Source organism: Zonotrichia leucophrys, chromosome 5 (genome assembly GCF_028769735.1).
Source record: "Zonotrichia leucophrys gambelii isolate GWCS_2022_RI chromosome 5, RI_Zleu_2.0, whole genome shotgun sequence".
In the NCBI taxonomy this organism is placed as follows: Eukaryota; Metazoa; Chordata; class Aves; order Passeriformes; family Passerellidae; genus Zonotrichia; species Zonotrichia leucophrys.
In genome coordinates, this window is record NC_088175.1 from 43713153 (window position 1) to 43730447 (window position 17295).

The window sequence follows — 17295 nt, forward strand, 5'->3', positions numbered from 1 at the left end:
GAATACAGTAAAATATAATTTAGATATATATTCTGTTTAAGTACTGCATTTGAAAGTCCAATTAAAAATACATAATGTTTTGGTTCTAAAATAGTCAAGTTGATGGTAATTCTCTCATTTACATCAGAATCCTTTAATTTTTTATGACACTTATATGGTTGACTTATCAAGAAATTAATATTGCTTACATGCAAAACTATCCCTAGTATCTGGTCAAATAAAGCTCTTTTCTGCACATTTTTTTTGTACAATATTTTGTGATTTTTGCTTACTTCTAAATATTTTGAAGGAATAAAATATGCAAACTCACCTTAAAACTGGTAACTGTGCCATTGCTGAAAGTGTGGAGACAAGACAAGTTCTTGCAGCTACCACAGCAAGTTGTCAAATCTTTTGGAGGCTGATAGACTTGGTTCTGCCAAAATCAAATGGATTACTCCTTGTATAAAATCATCTTGCAGCTAAATGTTTTATGACTGTAACAGACAGATTTGTTTCAGGTATCTGATTCTAGGGATATTTTCAAAATAACTTTCAAAACCACATGGCTTACATTGGCACTGCACACCCATGAGGCTTTTATAAAACACATTTAATCTTAATTGAAGTAAAAGGGGTGGAGTTCAAAATCTGAGAGAATTAACTGGTCTTTCTACCATTTTCAAATATGACAGCTTACTTCAAGAACCACTGAAATCTTAACTTTCTACACATTAGCCATTAAGTAGTTATAAAATCAGAAAAAAATCAGTATAGTATTCCCATGGTAAAGTATTATATCTTGTAAAAAGACAATGTAACATTTGCTTATTTTATAAAGCTGTTTTCACTGCATTTAGAATTCTTCCTCTATTCACAATTATTCTCTTTCTGATTCTTATTCAGCTAATGTCTGCCAGGAACTTGTACCAGTTTGCACAAAATGCAGCTGAAGCTCTGCAGGGATGCAAGGAGGCAGCATGCCATTAATCCAAGGATGCATTCACTATCTACTTTAATTTGTGTAAGATTTATGCAGCAGAGAAAACACTGGAGGGACGGAGACTCTTCAAACTTCCATCAGAATTGTTGTAGCACATCATTAGAGGGAGATATCCTAATTACTCTTTCCAACTTGCTCTCATCTGCTCAACAAAACCCATCACAAAGTAATCCAGGCCAATGGACACAATACACAGATTTAAATTTTTGAATTCCTTACAGCTTTGCACTTGACAGCACAGTCTATGGAAGATGTGTTTATTTTGTAGTATTTAGTGGAGGGATCAACCACATTTGTACAATAGGAAATATGGCAAATGCCATCTGCACTGTGCTCCACGATCCTCTGCCCAGGAAGCAGCACTCCTCTCTCACTACTCAGGCAAACTTTGTCTCTCACTGCAAGAAAACACAAACAGCATTCTCAGGACATTCAGCTGGGCATCAAAACTCCACTGAAAACATTCCAAATGGTGAAACAGGAATGGAAAAAGCTACCCTACCTTTTTTAGACATTTTCAAACAAATCATTAATAGTAAACTAATGTTTCACTGCAGTTTCACCAAATCTTTTCAAATATAGCCATGCATGAAAACTAAATATATAATATTTTATTTGCTGCATCCAAGTGACAGTGCCAGCTTCTTCAACTGTTTTATTTTGCAAGACTACTTCATGATAAGAAATGTACCTGACAAATGTCTATTTATCCCCACTAATTACAGAGGACACAGAGGAAAATTAACACTATTTGTGAATTAAGTAAATTAATCCTGTCCTCTTCAGTGCCACATTCAAAGTGAATGCCTGTTTTTTAATTACTAATTTCCCTTAGCACTTGAAAAGCTATTTCTTTGAATTAAATAATTTTCTGACTTACCACATTTGTACTTCACACAGTTACAGACATTTTCTGTACTGTTCTGAAACAGTTCGTCTATCTGAAGTTTCTGCCCCTACGGGTATAAAAACAAACAAAAAAAATTACATGAAGCAACAGTAGGTGTTCTTATTTGTATGATCTTCTTTTAAACAACTTTCATGCAGAATTTGGGTAGTAGTATCTCTTGAAGGTTCTGCTTAGTCAGCAGCCTGAGTGCATGGTGTATGTTAACGTATTCACCATAACAAATAATATTAACTGTGATGCTTGAAAGGATTCAGTTCAACCCTTTAAACCAAAAATTTTATCCTGACTTATCTATTCTGTGTGCATGAAAACAGTCCTACTCTACTAATATACTGGGGCAGAATATGATAATAAAAAGCTCTGGAAATATCAAGGCTGTAGAGTACTGCAAAGTGTTTAGACTTAGGTGGCTTCTTAAAACTGTATATATCTTGCTCTAAAGATTTTTTTTAAAAAGAGGTGATGCTGTGCCATTTCATATTTCATGGATAAAACTATTATTCAGACACTGATAAAGAGATTTATTAAGAAATTATTAAAAGAATAGTGACAAGATAAATTCCATACCAGTTTGCACTGTGGTTTGGGGATTGTTTCACACGCACATTCTGAAACAAAATGCATCAGAAACAGTAGGTAAGCAATTTATATGCCATTTGCTTACAACAGAGACTAGAAATTCCAGATATAAAAGTCAGCAAATCCAATACAGTAACTCTTACAACACTTTCAAGGTGATAAATAACCCACTTTGGACAGACAAATTCTACAGGATGCAAGAAAAGCAAAACAGGCAGATTAGGAAGTTCTGCAGCATGAAGTCACTTTTCTGCATCATTTGTTTGTGAGCAGCTCACAATGGTGTAGCTGGCTGAAACCAAGGGGCCAGAGCTGCTGCCACCTCTCATTGTGTAAGGCAGCTTTGGTGAAAATCAGTGATTTTACCACATGTCCGGAAGGGGCAGCACTTCTCCGGGCTCCACACCTCCACCAGGGACATGCCCAGCATGCACCTGAACTCAGGACAACGATGGATTTCACAGACTGAAATCAAAGGAAAGCAAGAACAATAAACACAATGTCGTCACTTGCAGATGAGTGGAAATACTAATCAAGATATAGTAAATTACTTACAATAAATACATTTGGATAACATCTTTCACTGATAACAGTATGGAGTACAAAATACTCTAGACAAGCATTTAAATAATTTTAAACATCCAGAATTTGAAGTTTGAAACTACTCACATGTAGCTTCAGGCCTCAAATTCTAGAATCTTAAAATTATTAAAATCTGGATATTTTATGATACAGATATCAGAAAATGCTTTACACACATGAAGTTTTAAAAATAAAGATTATTAGTTCAGGACTACAGATGATAGCTTGCTTATGCTTGTATCTCTAATCCACCACTTTGACAGTGAACATCCACACCACAAAATTTCCCATGTTCTCTGTTATTTAAAATACTAAAATCAGGTCAAACTTACTGCATTGGTATGTAGGGCAACACCTGCCAGTAGTGTTGCCATCCACAATGAGAACTTCTCCTTCCTGACATTTGGGAATTTGATCCGAGCAAGCCCCGCATGCTGGAGAAAACAAGTATTTAAACAATTATTTAAATCTAAAACATTGGAAGAAATTTTACTACTGCCTAGAAGATTTGCTATAAGCTTGTCCCAGACTCATATAAAAAAGAGCAGAGGTGCTCTGCATTCACTGCTTATAGACCCTATCCAAAAGGCTAATTTTCAGAGCAGCTTGCCCCTCTTTCCTTTGTTTCCTGCTATAAAGAATTACTATATTTTTTTGTGAGCAAACATGATTTTCCCTCCTTCCCCTGTTATGGAAAATTTTCCTAGGTCTTCTCTCCTGCTGTTGTTTTTTCCAGGAATCTTCAATCCTCAATAAAATCCATCCCCCATGATCCCAGTGTTATCCTCCCACTTGAACACACAACAACCACAACAGGAACTTTTCAATATGTCCACTGCAAAGACTCATTTTATAAAAAAGGACTCAAAAAGGGACTCTGCAGACAGTGAGAGGAACCAAATGCTGGCCATTGTTAAAATACAATCTGATTACTATAAATAACAGAATTGTAATTCACATTTCCTATTAACACTCTAATTTTTGCATGTGGAAGGTGCTTCCCTTCCCAGATATCCATTTGAAAATAAAATTAACTCAACAGCACCTCATTAACAGATTATTATCAAAAAGAAAGCAACCGCATGGTGAGATTGGAGCTCATATAGTAATGGCAAAAGTGCAATTTTGAATTAAGTCATGAAAGGCTAAACCCCAAAAGAATAAATAATAATAAATAAATAATAATAAATATGCATAATACTCTAATATGGGATATTTGTCATCAATTAAGATGGGCCATAGCTGAGACAGCAGGATACAGGGAATAAAAGCCTATTTAACTTCAGTTTTCTTTCAGATAAAATATTTGTGTATCTCGTTCACACTGCATATGGACAATCTCAAAAGCCCTGAATTCTTTCATCCACCACAAGTCCTTTACTTGATCAAGGAATACTATCCAGTTGCACAAAGCCATTCTGTGACTCTTAATGGTTGTTAGCACTTTTAGAAAATTAATTTAATTAATTTTAGGTTGTTGGCATATTTTAGAACATTAATGTCAATTTTTTAATCACTTTCAAGCCTTACTATGTTGGGACACCTAAAATACAAGGAGTCTTAATTGGCAAGATAATAATAGACATAATTGCATATGCAAAACCACACTCATAATCTCAACCAGTCAGGCTACCGTACCACATATATAGGAAATGCAGCAGGTATTCTCCACCCGAGCAGCAATTAGTGTTTGATCATGCTGACAGCTTGGCATCTGCTCCAATGGCTCACATTTTTCTGGATCACATTCTGAAAAAAGGGCAAAGGATATATTCCCTCAGATGAAGCTCAGCATTCCTCCTGTGTTATGCTATATCCCAAGGAAAGGCAGTGTGGAGTACAGAGGTGCTACAAGCTGCTTTAGAAGCTTTCACCTGGTATCCCAAGATCTTGCCTGATCATTTAGCACAAGATTGCATCACATCTGCTCAAACTGAGGCACAGACCAACCCTGAGCACGAAACTGACAAAAGTGAATTCTGTAAATGGCCATTCTAATAATGGTACCTACACTACCCTTATCCTTCTGAGTCCATCTATATAGTTTACTGAATGTCTTTTACAGAGCACCCTTCTTTACCTTTCAAAAGAAACCTACCACAAACGTAGCTGGGACAACAGGATTCTTCACTGTAGTAGGCGACCAACTTCTCCAAGCTGCTGCACTCAGGGATTAGGAGTTCACAGAGACTCTGATTACAAACTGTCACATAAAAGGAAAAAAAGAGAACAAGCACCTTCTAAACTATGCATTTAGAGGTTGGGTGGAGCAGTGGCAAGCAGTATTTGCAGTTAGAACCCCAAAATTCCAAATGATAGGCATATCAAAAACATAGTGAAGCAAGAAAAAACTCCCATGAGACAGGATTCAGAAGTGTTCAACATTTGAGCACTCTCCATGGAGGCAACTTCAAACTAGAGCGAAGTCCTTGTGAGAATTAAAAATCCAAACCTCCTCGGGAAAACTCACGGCAACACCATACCAGGTGGTCAAAACATGAAAATTGCTTTCAGTTTCTTTTTGAAACTTTCTAAGCTAAGCAAGAATTAAGTGGAAAATAAAAAAGATTTTTTATAAATTTTTACTGCTCACTTTATAAATCAGATAAACAATCACTGATTTGTTTTTCCTCAGAATTATCCAGATCATTTGTTTGTATTTGGATATTAAAAATAAAACAGTAATCTCTAAATTTGATGGAAACACAATTCATATTCAAATAAACACAGTGCTATTTCCGTCCTCCTATCCTCTTGCTCTACCTCAAAACCTACTGGATATTGAGCCAAACAGCTTCTACAGTTTTCTACATAATCTGTAAATTCAAACCAAAGCAATTTCCATTTTCTTTGAAAGTAGCATGTGTAACAGGAGAGCAAACCTCAGAGAAAGGACATCTGCCTATTCCAGTGGGCAGTATTCACAACCGTGAAGGAACACTCACTACAGATCTTCTGAGGACAGCATGTCTGATCATCAGGAACAAGCAAGGCCACCTCTGCAAATCGTTGACACTCTGAACTGTGGGTCTCTGAGCAGTTGTGCTCCACTGGGATTATGGTCTCACTGTCAACACATTTTTGCATACAGCATCCGCTCAAAGAAGTTCTCCAGATCTCACCCACAGCATGAGGGGCTCCTGAGCTGTCTGTACAAGCTAGACCAGGACAACAGAAAACAGAGTTTTTAAAATTCCTCTTAAATTCCAATTTTGAGCACCATCATTGTGGATTGGATCTATGAAGCATAAAGATTCCAGAGTTTTAAAGGCTTGATTATGTCCATCACCCCACAAAAAACTGAATGAGGAGACAGTCTGTGACTGAGTTTATACAGGAAAGCAAGACACTGAACACCTTCCAGAAGATCCAGACCTCAATTTGCTTCATGCCTCCACTGCAAGGCCAGTCACTTAAAATCCCAATCCAATCCTTCATTTTTAAAGTAATGATCTGAAAAGAAGTTACTTTAGTATTTCACAAATGTCAAAACTATTATTAATTTACAGTCTGATTTATCATAAACTGATTCTTTACGGTTCATGTTGTTAGGGAGAAGAATTGGTCTATTATTTGGTGTGGTGAGGCAGAATTGCAGTGAAAATAAACATAAATGCTGGCAGGATACACAAGTTATTATTGAAAATGTGTAATTAACTGCTGCATGTCATTTGAATGGATATTAAAAGGTTGGACTCCTGGCAAAGGGCTTGGCTGAAAAGGAGGCCAAGACTAACATGCTTACAATGATTGAATACATAAACTCAAGAAAAGATTTTAAAGAGCATCCTCCAGAGAGAAAGTGAGGAAAATTGTGCATCACAAGGACAACCCCTGCTTCCTCACAGTTAATGTTTACTGGGTATCTAGAATCCTCAAGTGAATGACATATTCAGAACTCACACAACACCAAACCACCAGAACTCAACTTGTGAATAATGAAGTGTCTGACCACCAACTTGCAGAGATAATAAAGAAGAAAATCACATCCAAATATACCACATTTTTCTTCAGGAATACAGACAGCAGTATGAGTCCTGTGAAGGAGGGTCCCTGCAGCACAGACACAGCCTTCTGTCAGCACTGAGCAGGAGTCTGAGCCCAGAGGAGCCACATCCTTATTCTCACAGCTCTCTGGAACCTCACAGGCAGCTATGCAAGGCTGGTAGGAGAAGTTTTCAGAGCAGGGGAAGGCTGGGAAGGAAATAAATAAATAAATCAGACATTGTTCAAGTTGTAATCCCACGAGGCAACACTAAGAAAACACATAATTGTCCTCCTGTCAACTTCCTGTGTTTGCCAACTGAGTTGGATCTACCAGCCTGAAGCACCAACACAGACCACTTACCTACATAACAAATTAAAACATAAGGAATCTGCAAGCACTTCTACTTCTCTTCTTGTAACAACATTTTCATCAAGCTTCAGTTTGTATTTTGGCAGCAGATTTACAAACCATGCAACAGTGTTGACACAAAATAATTCAAACTTCAAAAACATTTTCAAATACCACACAGATCAATCATAGAGTGCGCTGAAGGAGTAATCTAAATGATTTGCCAAAGAAAAGGCATCACTCTGGTATAAAAATAAGTGTGATGGGTCCCTTCAGGATGGATAGAATATAAATTTACAGCTATATTTTGTAATAGCTCCTTTTAATAGTTATTGCTAATAAAATCCATACAAACTCAAGAAATTTTAAAACAATTGGCTCAAAACCACAGACCTCCTTATGTTATCACTGAAGGGGGCTTTTCCTAGGTGATCATGGACAGCATAAGGAGATGCTGTGATCCAGCTACAGATCCCATCTGGCCTTACATTTTAGTGTTGCTGTGGGAGAATTCTGCTGCCAGGATGCACTAAGATCTCAGGTTTTACCCCTTACACTCCATCTAATCTCAAAGGTGTTTCATTTCCCTAATCCCATCTCCAAAGGCACAGCTTTCTACAGCAGCATCAAAGTACTTGAAGCTTCAAGAAGTATTGGTATCTTCAACTTATAACAACTCTTAAATTAGGCAAATTTTATCTAAAACCAAAGGTGGGCACACATGCAGAATACTCACGGCAGTAATCAGAGCTCCTCCAATCTATGCAAATATTGAATTTGTTGCACATTGCCACATAGGCAGCTAGTGAAACACATGGATTTTGAATGTACTCAGTGTCTCGAGCCCATATATCACAGAATTGCTCAGGTGGAATCTAACAAAAGGAAAAAAACAGAGATGGCACCTTCATAGAGGCTATGCTAGGTAGGAAAGCCTAACCTTTAAAAATATCCACTACAAAGAAGGCAAGAGTTCCTGGCTCATGGTAAGCCTTCATTAGTGTACAAAGATAATCCACGAGTATTTAAAAGTAAAACTTCCTGAACACTGACATGATTATACACCTTAGTTTCATCTCTTATAAGTGCCAAGTTAAGAAGAAGTAATACAGTTCTTCTAGTACAAGGCACTATTACTTGGTTCCTTCTTACGTTTACATATTTACCTATTTTTGGTCTCCTCTTCATCAAAATTAGCTGTATATAAAAGGTCAAATGGCAAACGTACTCATATGTCCACACAAATAATTTATTTGCACACCAGGAGTTTGTTATTTGCTGTAGGCTTGATTTCAAGGGTCTGTTCTGCCCTCTCACATCTCCAAGCTGGAACTCTGTCTCTAGAGCCTTTGAGAATGCAGGTTCTCAGATTACCTATTGCAATTCTGGACTTGTTAAATTACTGAAGACTTAAGGATCAATTAAATCCTAAAACTATTTCATGTTTTTCTACATCCCTCTGATACAGTTGAATTACCTGTGACTGATTTATGAATTATGTGGTATGTCAAAACTAACAGAGGTGAAATACTGAAAATTGTTTATTGCAACTCTCCTATCAAGCTGCCATTCTCTTCAATTACTTTTACCTTGCAACTGTAAGCACACACTAAAATATACATCTCATTCAACAGATACGGTTACATGTAGCTTCACATTGGTGAAATTACCGAGTATACAAAAATTAAATCCGAACTGCAGCTCTCTCAAAACGTAAGCTTTGAAATAGTTAACATACATAAGGGTGACAGCTGCTGAAGGTCTGGTTCAACACCATTCTTAAGCACTCTGAGCAGTCCATGACTGAGCAATTAGTTTCCTGATGCCTGTCTTCTCCAACATACTTTAACGTGTCTGGCACTTGCCAGCTGTCTATAAAAGTCGAGGGTGAACTGCTTTGGCTTAAAACTGTCCTGTTGGGAAGCATCAAGTCATTTTCCAAGCTTCTATCACAAAACCCTATGAATTACCAGAAGAGAAAAAAAAAAAAAAAAAAGCAGGTTAACATGTGTGAAATATGTTTGAAGTGGTATATTCAAGAAAGTAAACATCTTTTCAAAATATTATACTACATGACAGTATCACAACCTACAGCAGATTTAAAAAGTCTTCATTAGGATCAAAATACACAAAACTCACAAAAATGCAAAAGTAAAGATGCATCTCTGAATGGAAATCTACTGCATGTCAAAGAGCTGCTCAGAGAGCCCAGCAAAGAAACTGGAACTTTGCTCCTAAGCTGCACAAACACTAAACAAAAATGCATTTTAAAAAAGGTTGCAAAGCACCTCCATGTATAGCAACAAGTTAAAACTGTAAATGTTTTCAGAAAAGGGAACAACCATAAAATATCAAGATACTTATGTGATACCAGAAGGCAGCATCATATTTTTCTTTCTGTTTTAACTAAAATAGTAAGAAATTTTGAAACACTTTGGAGCAAAAGGAGCAACTTAACATGGACGGTGACTGTGGTCAGCAAAGAAGATTCAAGTATTGCAGTAGTCTCCTCAGAATATCCTTTAAAAACCAGTAGATAGAGAAAAGCAGAATGATGGATCAGACCCCATTCCATCTTAATCAGTTTCTGAGACTTTTGTATCAGGCTTCTAGAGCGTTTTCTTCTGTTGGCTCCACAAGAATGATCCTAATTCTTTATACGTTCAAAACAGTTTTTGTGGATTCCACTCCTTTCTAAAGAACTGGTCTGTTTTACCATTTTTAGCAATTCTTGATGACAATCAGTGATACAGCAACAGGCTTTCAGGGAGTAAAACAGCTTTCCAAACTGTGTCTGATTGAACCTTTTGAGTCTGTATTTGCAACACAGACAGGAAGTACATGATGGTTCTGAAAGACTTCAAAGGATTGCTGTCAAGTCAGGGACATCTTTTCTCACTTCTGTTACCCATTGACGAGGTTTAAAACAGCAAAGCTAAAACTCCACATTTTTCTTGGCAGGATCTGGTTGCAACTAGAACTGACACGCTTTAAAGCTTTATCACAAGTTTTGCTATAGAAATGTCCATGTTCCCCTCCCACATCACCCATCTCCCACCCCAGCTCTTCAACAGCTGCCACATTTGCCCAATCCTTGCACTGTCAAAGACACTGTTGTTTCTGGATCCTTCCATAGGATGCTTATGCTACAAACCTGTAATGGTCTTCTCAGTTTTTAGCATTTCCATGAAACTGAGACATCAAGACCTACCAATACAGCAGTTCAGCTAAAAGATGAAAGAATGCTGCTGAGAAAGCATGCTGCTAGTATTTGCACCAATGCAGAAAGCACAAAAAGGAGTTTAGGCTGGACTAATTCACCCTGAAAAGATGCAGTACAACGAGCTCATTTGAGGCAGGCTGTGCAAGTGGCACCAGGCAGCACTGTGCAGGCAGACAGGCAGAGAACATTCCGGTCAGATGCGAACACCAGAAATACACAGCACATTCCCTGAAGAAGTTGTACTTGCAACACCATCCACAGAAATGTGTTGTCATCTAGTCAAAATGCCTTGTAAACCAGGAACATGATGTTCCCAATCCTCCCTACCACAGTAAGCAAACAGGTAAAGGCAAAAGAGATTCTCTGGATAACTTGAATCAGGCTTATTATAAAGATCTACTATCTTGTCTTTTTTCTGTTTTATCTAATTACAGTACCAATTAGCCAAACACAGTGAGAACAATACCGAAAACAGAAGTTAGGGCAAATAAGAGATAATCAAATTTTAATATGGCGTAAACTCAAACTCCCTTTGTGAGAAGCACATTTCTGTCAGCAGGACTGGAAACTGGACTGAGCTATTCCTGGTATTTGATACTGAGCTACAGGCATTTGCCCTTTCTGAAACTGGAAAGATATCCACTGTAATTATATGATCTCCTTAATCCTGATTTCCAGCTTCAATTTACAGTGTAAATTTACAGATAAATTTACAGATGCAGCTATCAAAGTGGGGGCTTATATCAGCAAATACAAACTTGCAAAAGCTGTAACACCACCAGTTTATTCAAGGCTGTACTTTTTAGAAAAAATTAAAGCAAGGGAACACAGACCTAACAGTGCAGACCTAACAGTGCAGGGCACATAACAGACGTAACACAATGCAACATTATTAAAAAATTCCCTCTAAAGTACTTTCTTCAACAGTTAAACTAACATTAGTTCTCTGAAGTTTACATTCCCCGGGAGTTCTGACCTTTAGAAACTGAAAATAGCATGTACTACTTCCTATCAGATGGCTATCAAACCCTAAATCTGTAGATGACCATATTTGAAATCATGGACTTTGATCTGTCTTGCTTATTTGGGTTTGGCTACTGCAATCCTGCCTATGGTTCAAACAGAAGCAACCCTGTGGGCAAAGACTGATGAGAGGAATAAACACAAACATAATTTCAGCAATAAACAAAATTAGCAATAGATTAATTCTAATAAGATCTTAAAATTTGCAGTGATCTGCAATACATTTTTGGGACAGACCTCGCAATAAATAATTTATTTAATTAGGAAAATGTGTCTCCCTAGCAAAGCACCTGTAATTCTTTATTTCTTGCACTGTTCTATACTTACCACATAGTCCCAAAGCTCTTGGTTCTCTGGTATTATTCAACTCAATAATCATCACACCTGTGTTGTGAAACCACTGAATTCTGATTTTTGTTGGGGTCTCAACTGCATACTTGAAGCCTGAATCTTCAACTTTGTATCCATATTTTCTAACAGTAGGCCAAGCAGATCTTGAATTTACTGTTATCTAAACAACACACACAGAAGAGAGATTAATGGTTTGGAAGAAGAACTAAGGCCATATTTTTGACAGCTTAGGAATTTAAGTCCTAAGTAATTTCAAATGCAGTCAGGATTTCCTCCATAAAGGTAATACAGGTACAAAAGGTATGAACAATTTATGTGTCTTACTCTGAGTCTTATCTCATTAACTACTCTTGGATCACAGTTTGGCTCTTTGAATTTACCAGGAGAAATTTACTTAATTACAAAATTGGAACAGTTAATCATAAAACCTATGGTGTTCTGCTCTACTCCTTGGTATCCACATGAGGAGGCAGCTGACTGCAGAAATAAGGTGTTACCTAAAGGAAAATAACACCCCTCAAAATACTTACTTTTCTGCTTAAACGATTGATAATAATTTGATTTGATACATAAGTTAGGTTCAACATTGCCAGGCACAAAGAAGTTGAATTTGAATTACTCTGTGGAGAAAAGAAAAATACATCACCCACAGCCATGATGTGAAAAATCTGAATTGGTGGCTTACTGGTTTTAGGTACGAGGACATTATGGATTTTGGGAGATTATACTATTAAGAGAGGAAAACCACTGGTGATTGCAGTTTCAAGTCATGACTACAGAGTTTCTCTGGATAAACAAACAAAATACTATGACCTCATTGTTTCCACCAACTGGCTATATTATAAAATCTTGAAATTAAAACTGAAATACAGGTTTTCAGGGAAAAAATCTTATGGTGGACTAGCTGCTTGGACAAAAAAATACAAACTACATAGCTGAAGGTCAGCGAGAATGAGACTGGGAATGATGAATCTGTATGATATGCACAGCACAGAAGTAATGGATCAGGAACAAATGCACACTTCCTGAGCTACGTAAGGGTGAATAAAACAGAAGGTATTGAATACAAGAGGAAAACAAATCTGAACATCACAAACACAGTCTTCATATCATTCATATTGAGCTTCTGAAATTAACTTCCATTAGGTGAAACCTGGAACCAAACTTTCCAATAGACATTTATGTAGACATCCAATGACCTCGCCTTCACAGGAGAGACTGGAGTTAAGGGGAGTTTTGAAAAGACTCACAAGAAATGAACTTCTCATGACAAAAGCCAACCACACTACCCCATCAGACAGGATTCCCCATTAGGCTTTCTCTCACTCCTTTGTCAGAAACTTGGAATGCACAGGCTGGTCCTATTCAGTCTGGCATTCCTACAGTCTTTTATGGCCCTGAAGATGGGTGTTTCCAGACCACGTTTGTCCATATGAACACAGATAAAAATCCTGCATTGAAAGAGCCTGGTGGTACACTGGTTCAACTGTGGTGGTATTGGTAATAAGACAGCACTCACAGAAGTGACTAATGATGTAAATCCACTTGATCTCTCATCACCTTGTCCATATTACACATACCACAGGACAACATGGACCTACCTCTCATCTTCCAGCTTTTTCACCAGGAACTATGCATTTACAGCAAGGAGTTAGAGTGTTATACAATTCATAAGCATTGTGAAATGCAAGCACAATTAATAGATATTGCACAGAAGTGAAACATAACCACAATATAAAGTATTATTATGCTCTTGCCTTTCAGATACATCTTATTAGCAGTACCAAACACCTTTTGTTAGCTGATAAATGTTAGTTACCATTCTACAGTCAAGGACATGGATGGTTATAGTTTCATCTGGAGTTTGACTAACAATGTAGGATGCTTCTTTGAATAAAGCCAAATGATTTCCATCATAGGTTACAATGCTCAAATCAGAGAAAATGGTGCAACGACCTAAGAAAAAACAAAAGGAAATGTATTTTCTAACTTACTTTATCATTCCAGTAAATCTTACAACATATGAAGATAAACATATTTCATAAGATGAACTAGCTTACTAAGATGTTCATACATGCAGCACATATTTGATACAGGTGCATCTTTGTAAATGGACAGCAGAATCAAATTCTGCATATTTGCAGAGGGGCAACCAGCAGACCTCTGCAATCAGCTATTTCCTTACAGTTCTTGCCAACAAACGTTTGAAATTTTTAGAACCCCCAAACTAAAAAAAAAAAATCATGAGTGACAGGACATCATGCCAGATGCATAGATCCCCTGTAGCCTTATTCCTAAGTTTCATTTTTCCTGAGTCTGATTGCTAAAGCTTTTGTGTTTCAGTGGGCTTGGAGTCCTATTCCAAGTAATTTCAAACTCTAAAGCCTAAGCAGAAGTTCCAATTGCTAACAGAGTCCCCAGACTACTAACAGGAGTAGTTAACAGTCTAGGAAATCTTTTAATGCTGAAGTAGTTAAAAAATGAACCAAAAAAACCTGTATTGATTAGGTATTCCCTGATTAGAGAGATGATAAGATGTGTCTAAGTCAGACCTGAACATATCCACTGCAGATACATAATGCTGAGTATGTTAAAAGAGCATTTTTATTTTATTTCCCCAAATATAAAACTACACTTATAAATTTCCTTCAACAATGAGTAACCCAAAAAATGTGCATCTTTTACTTCTATGCTATGGTATATAAGTGTCAGTTCTTACCCTTCTTACACATGCATTGAATTATTACCTGAACGCACTTCAAAAGTACTGCAGAATTAAAACTTACATGCACATTCCCACTTTGGGCAGCATTTGTCACCATTTGTTTGAGTAGCAAATCCTAAAACTCCACAGCTGGGTTGAGTAGCATTGTATGGGCAGTTCTGTGACTTATTAACCTGGATCAGCTGTCCATCCAAACAAATGCGCTTTATGCACTCACTCTCTGTGATTGGCTAAGGCAGATTCAATAAAAGACAGAGGTTACCATTCATAACAAATTAGTATCACAATATTGTATAGTTTTTGTTGAAAAAGGGATTCACATTCTTCAGGCACAGAATCACTCACTGATCCCCATGATGCTGATGAAGCTACAAGCAAAGAGCATCTTTGAAAACCTGACCATTCTGAGGATAGACTAACATTGCTGACCTACAGTAAAGATGAGAACAGCACTTCTGAATTTTTAACTTTTTTCATTGTAAAGTCGAGAAGCTAAAATGTGGAAGGAAATAAGCAGGAGTGGTAATAGGGGTGTTTGGGTGTTTGGAAAAATGTGCTTTAAAGAGGGTAACGACACAAAACACAGACACTGGACATTATGAAACTTCTTTTTTGTCAAAAACCCCATTCTTGTAACAATCGCACTCAGAAAACTGAGGCCTGAAGTGTAGTAAAACATTTAGAAAAAAATATTTTGCATAATTAAGTTATCCAAGGTTTCAGATATAATGGATAACAATCAGGGTCCCTTGTTTGATACAGATATTTTAAATCCTAAAGATCAAGGCATGGCTCACTATTTTATATTTTAATCAGTGTGTAGAAGTAACTAAGACATGTTCCAAAGCAGGCAGGGAATTATTTATATCTACTCACTGTACAAGTTTGAAGAGTTGCTGTTTCTTGAGGCAACATAAAAGGTGATGCTGCAGCTCCTGCCATGGTTCCAGCTGTTGTCAGTCCATCAGAAAATGTTGTAGTCAAGCCATGAAGTGTTTTGGTGGATGAAGTAAATGAGGAAACTGATGGAGCTGCTGTGTCATTTGGATGATCAGATATCATTAGCAGTGAGCTCACAGATGGTGTTTGCATCTCAGATGTTACTTCAAATTTTAAAGTTTGAGTAGTACTGACTGATGATGGAGCTATAGAAGAAAATGATTTTGATTCAGCAGGTGAACGTGCAGTGGACAGAACTGAAGTTGTGTTTGTGAAATACAGAGGGTAAAACTGAGGTGTAACAGTAGCACCCTGAGGAAGGACAGACTGGAATCCTGTCATTAATTCTGACTCTTCAGACTTCACTGTGTCAAGGGCCATGGCTCCTTTTGCTTCTGAAGTATCAGAAGGAGAGCTGGAGATGGGCTCTGTGACTGCTGCTGCTGTGCCTGAGGCTGCCGACGCAGTGCTGAGGCTTTGCCCAGCGCTGCTCATCCCTGGAGAGGCTGAAGCTGCCACTGAGGAATGGGCCTCAGGGGACAAGGCTGTCCTTGGCAGGGTCGTGGAGCTGGAGGGGGTAGCTGAAGGTGTGACCTGCTTAGCCAACACCACAGCTCCCTCTGTACCACCTTCCCTTGATGTGGAGCCCAAAGCGATAGGAACGTCTCTTGTTCCTGGTGGCAAAACCATTGAAGAGGTTGATTGAGAATCCGATGAAGGTGATGCTTCAAGTGTTTGTCTTGAATCAAGGGATTTAGTAAATGTGGTTTCCTGTGTGAATTTTAGATCTGTAGCTGTCTTTTGCGTGGAAAATGAAGGAATTGGTTCTTTTTTAATTGTTGTTGAAGAAGAGGAAGTGGCAAGCACTTCTGGTGAGAAAGGGGGAAATTTGGTGTCAAAAATCAAGTCAGCTGTTGCTCTAGCTGGGACTGTAGGGTGCAAAACAGTTCTTGATACAAGTGGCTGTGTAACCGCATCAGTTAAATGCAAATATTTCTCAATTGGTAAAATAACTTTGGTAGGACCTACTGAGGTAGGTAACACGCTTGAATGAGAGCCCTCAGGCAGTGAGGTCTTTAAGGAAGTCAGTTCCACTGTAGCTTCAGTTGTGCTGAAGACAGGCTGTGGCTGACCAGGGGATTCTGTTAGTGATTCTGCAGGATACTGGTGAACTTGGCTTGTCAATGAAAGTTCAGAGGTCTGATGGCCAAGTTCTGCAGTCTTCTGAGTAGCATAAGGTGGTATAACAGTGGTCCTTGTGGTCTGTAGCAAAGGTTTAGCTCCTGAAGATGTCTGCAAGGAGAAGGGGCCTGCTGAAGGTGGAGGCAGGGATGGCTGAGCTGCAGCTGCTGGAATTTTCACTGCTTCTGTCACACTTTGGACTGCAGGTTTTAATGCTGTAGAAACCATTTTAGTTTCTACTGAATATTTAGGCGTGGTTGTTACTTCTGGTAGCAGTTGTGTTAAAGGTGAAGAAACTAATTTATCTCCTAGATACTGAGAGGTGGAGAAAGTGTGAGAAGACATTGTCACTGGAAGTGCAACAGAAGGGGACAGAGAGGACTTTTCTTTGCCTGTCATTATTTTTTTAGTTATTATGACCTGACTGCTAAATTCAGAGGTTGTGGAGAATGTAGCATCAGTG

At 37.9% G+C, this 17295-nt stretch overlaps 1 protein-coding gene across 1 annotated transcript in view; it reads right to left on the reverse strand.

The window, feature by feature from the left end:
* OTOG (otogelin) overlaps positions 1 to 17295 on the reverse strand; it is a 91956-nt gene that overhangs the window by 7295 nt on the left and 67366 nt on the right. The window contains exons 37-53 of the mRNA XM_064713871.1: positions 15588 to 17188; positions 14773 to 14941; positions 13806 to 13942; positions 12517 to 12606; positions 11963 to 12146; positions 9128 to 9348; positions 8126 to 8264; positions 7053 to 7247; positions 5999 to 6211; positions 5152 to 5256; positions 4692 to 4802; positions 3386 to 3487; positions 2838 to 2936; positions 2460 to 2500; positions 1863 to 1938; positions 1202 to 1380; positions 311 to 415 (exon numbers count right to left, since the gene is read on the reverse strand). Coding sequence (XP_064569941.1) covers positions 311 to 415; positions 1202 to 1380; positions 1863 to 1938; positions 2460 to 2500; positions 2838 to 2936; positions 3386 to 3487; positions 4692 to 4802; positions 5152 to 5256; positions 5999 to 6211; positions 7053 to 7247; positions 8126 to 8264; positions 9128 to 9348; positions 11963 to 12146; positions 12517 to 12606; positions 13806 to 13942; positions 14773 to 14941; positions 15588 to 17188 — 3767 coding nt within the window. The remainder of the gene's footprint in view (positions 1 to 310; positions 416 to 1201; positions 1381 to 1862; positions 1939 to 2459; positions 2501 to 2837; positions 2937 to 3385; positions 3488 to 4691; positions 4803 to 5151; positions 5257 to 5998; positions 6212 to 7052; positions 7248 to 8125; positions 8265 to 9127; positions 9349 to 11962; positions 12147 to 12516; positions 12607 to 13805; positions 13943 to 14772; positions 14942 to 15587; positions 17189 to 17295) is intronic.